Below are 2,834 nucleotides of genomic sequence, written 5' to 3'. Positions count from 1 at the left end.
ATATATTTGTACCATATATGTGGCATGAGACATAATAAGCTTCATTGAAATGGTAATTCTCTACCACTAGGAAAAAAATTTTGAAAGGCGCAGATGGTGACGTGTGGGTTAGGTTGAGACCATAACTTCTATTGTGACAATCGTTTTTTAAACATATGATTATTATTTAATTAGATAAGAGCCGTGGTGGCTCAGGGGATGGGGTGTTCGCCTTCCAAAGAGGAGAACCAGGTTTGAATCCCAACTATGGCTGGTCGATACGAATTCCGCGCTCTGCTATCACCGATCAAAGTGCTGATGTAAAATATCCTTAGTGGTAGACGGATCATGGCTTAGAGTCCCCTTGCCGTCAGGCTAACTGTGGGAGGTTTTCGTGGTTTTCCTCACCTCGTAAAGCAAATGCGGGCTAGTTGCATCAAAAAGTCTTCCTCGAAGACAAATTTCCCCCAATACTTGAGCCAGGAGTTCCCTTGTCTTCTGGATTGGGTTCAAAATTACAAGCTTGCGGAGTTGTGATATGAAATCCGAAAACTGGGTCGGCTGTTCAACGACGATTATAATATTAATTTAGATAGTTAGTATAAGTCTTTGACACTCAGAAAAAAATATAAAAAATGAAAAAATTAAGTTTCCAGTTTATATCTTCTTGAAAAATGTGTACGACAGAGTATGAGAGTGTAGTCAATGGGTAAAAATACACGAAATGCAAAGTGTTATGGTATTATTCGGTTGAAAGGGGATAAAGCATACCCAAAACATCTGTATTAAAAAAGAATTTAATTCATATTTTTTCAAATAACACTTTAAAAAAAATCAAGAAATATAAAATAAGTGTAAAGAAAATAGGATATGGATTCAAATAATAATGTAAATACTAATAACCGCATAACATAGTTCAAATTATTTTGAGAAAAAATATAAAACACTTTTTTACATTAAATGGCAACTAAAATTGCATTTTCAAAGGCAACTTATTTTGATATACTTTAAAATAGTTCTACTAAAGCGGTTAAGCATAGTAATGATTCAAGAATACCTAAAATTCACTACCGTAAATAATTTGAATTTTTATGATAAGTATATGTATTATAATTGGAATTACGAATTTGCAAATTGAAATTGTTATTTTTAAAATTATTTCCTTTCAAAGATTCATGAAGAATCGAAATAAATTTCTAAATATCAGAATCATATTCAAGATTTATTATACTGAGTAGGTTCTTAAAACCTTTAGAACTGATTCAATTAAAGCTATTTCTATTTAAATCTTCAATAATTTCGTTAATAATAACTTTTTGCTGTAAATTTTTACAATTTAATTTTTATTATAATATATAAATTTTAATTATGTTTATAGTTGATACAATTATGAATAACATTTTGAACGATTTTATTTTATAACTCAATAGTACCTCAAATAAATCTTCACAGATAAATTTTATATTTTCATCTGTGCAATAAAGTGCTTATAACTAGAGAAATAAAACACTTTTTCAGAAATACACATTTATATCGCAACTTTTTGTTGACGCTTCTTATATTTTAATCTTATACTATAGGTATTATACAATAGTTAATGCAATTAAAATTATTTTCTGTCAGTAATTTAATAATACTTAAAATATCTTACTGGTGTTAGTTTTTAATTCTAAAAGTACTTACTGTTATCATGCTAAATCCGTTGTAAATACTCTAAACCAAAGATAAGTTTAGTTCAAAAATTTCGGAATCTAATAATGTCGTAGTAAAGCCTACACCCAATCTTTATATACTCAAATACTTTCCTTACATTTTTTTCACGCCATTTTTTATACATACCTGAACTTACCCATTATAATCCGAAGAAAAAGCTCAAATATCTCATAAATGGCCCTGAAATGTCACCAAAGCTAAGTAATTATTTGCAAAAAATTTAACTCAACAAAAGGGTGTAACGAAAAAAATTGTTCTATAAACGTTTATTCGAAAGATAGGAAGATACTGCTATCTATTGTCAATTGCTTATTAGTATTTTACCCTAATCCAGTTATGTTGTCCAAGATGTCAGCCCACTTTGTCCACCACTTTGACCTCGGTGTGTAGAGATTAGTGGCTTTTGTTTAAGTGGGAGATTGTCTGAAAATGGACAAGGACATGAGGAGGATTGTTACCACAAAGAATCCGAAGTAATTTATGGATTGTAAGTTGGCGGTATATCTTTAATCCACTTTATTAAAATATGTATTTGAAATTGGCACATTTAAATTTCTCTTTTTGTACAATTGACCTACGACCGAAGATGACATTTTTAAAAATAAAATGTTTGCCATTTGAAACTTCAATAACTTCTTTTTAGAAACCTTAACAAGTAGCTTCTATGTAGCTTAGCTTTCCGTCAACAAAATCAGATTTAAATCGAAGCTCGGAGCGAAACTTTTTTCGAAGAATCTCAGCTATTCTATGAATTACCACTAATTAATGGTTCTTTTAAGCAAGGGAGAAGTAGATATTCACCATCTATCCTTTAAAAAAACTGCAGAAATTCTTGAGGTCCTCTTCTGACGTCATAGCATTGACTTGATTATTTCTTTTTTTTGACGTTCCGAGTTTGTTTGTAAATACTCGGAATACTCAGTTGTGCTGAATTTTATTTTTGTGTCGTGTTATTGTGAAAAAATGTGTTTTTCGTATTTTAAAACATCAGATCTGAAAAAAAGTTCTTTGGGAAATTATCCTATATTGATCTGCAGTTACTTGATCGTTCAAATGTGGATTGACACAATTTAGTTTACACCAGCGAAAATTCTTCTACCGGAAGTTGAAACAGCCCCTACAAATATCGCCCCCTACCGTGG

The 2,834-nt window shown here is 30.7% G+C and overlaps 1 protein-coding gene across 2 annotated transcripts in view; it reads right to left on the bottom strand.

Moving 5' to 3' along the window:
• The window catches only part of LOC107436550 (adult-specific rigid cuticular protein 15.7-like), an 8,297-nt gene extending 6,481 nt beyond the window's left edge, over positions 1-1,816 (bottom strand). The window contains exon 1 of one of the 2 annotated variants that reach the window (XM_043049625.2): positions 1,663-1,816. In XM_043049625.2, the coding sequence (XP_042905559.1) occupies positions 1,663-1,671 (9 nt within the window). In that variant the 5' untranslated portion in view covers positions 1,672-1,816. The remainder of the gene's footprint in view (positions 1-1,662) is intronic. The other variant, XM_071181359.1, reaches the window with a different exon arrangement.
• Between the last annotated feature and the right edge of the window lie 1,018 nt (positions 1,817-2,834).

Source organism: Parasteatoda tepidariorum, chromosome 5 (genome assembly GCF_043381705.1).
Source record: "Parasteatoda tepidariorum isolate YZ-2023 chromosome 5, CAS_Ptep_4.0, whole genome shotgun sequence".
NCBI classification, from domain to species: Eukaryota; Metazoa; Arthropoda; class Arachnida; order Araneae; family Theridiidae; genus Parasteatoda; species Parasteatoda tepidariorum.
The sequence above is the reverse complement of the archived record's forward strand: the minus strand, read 5'-3'. Positions and strand labels throughout refer to the sequence as shown.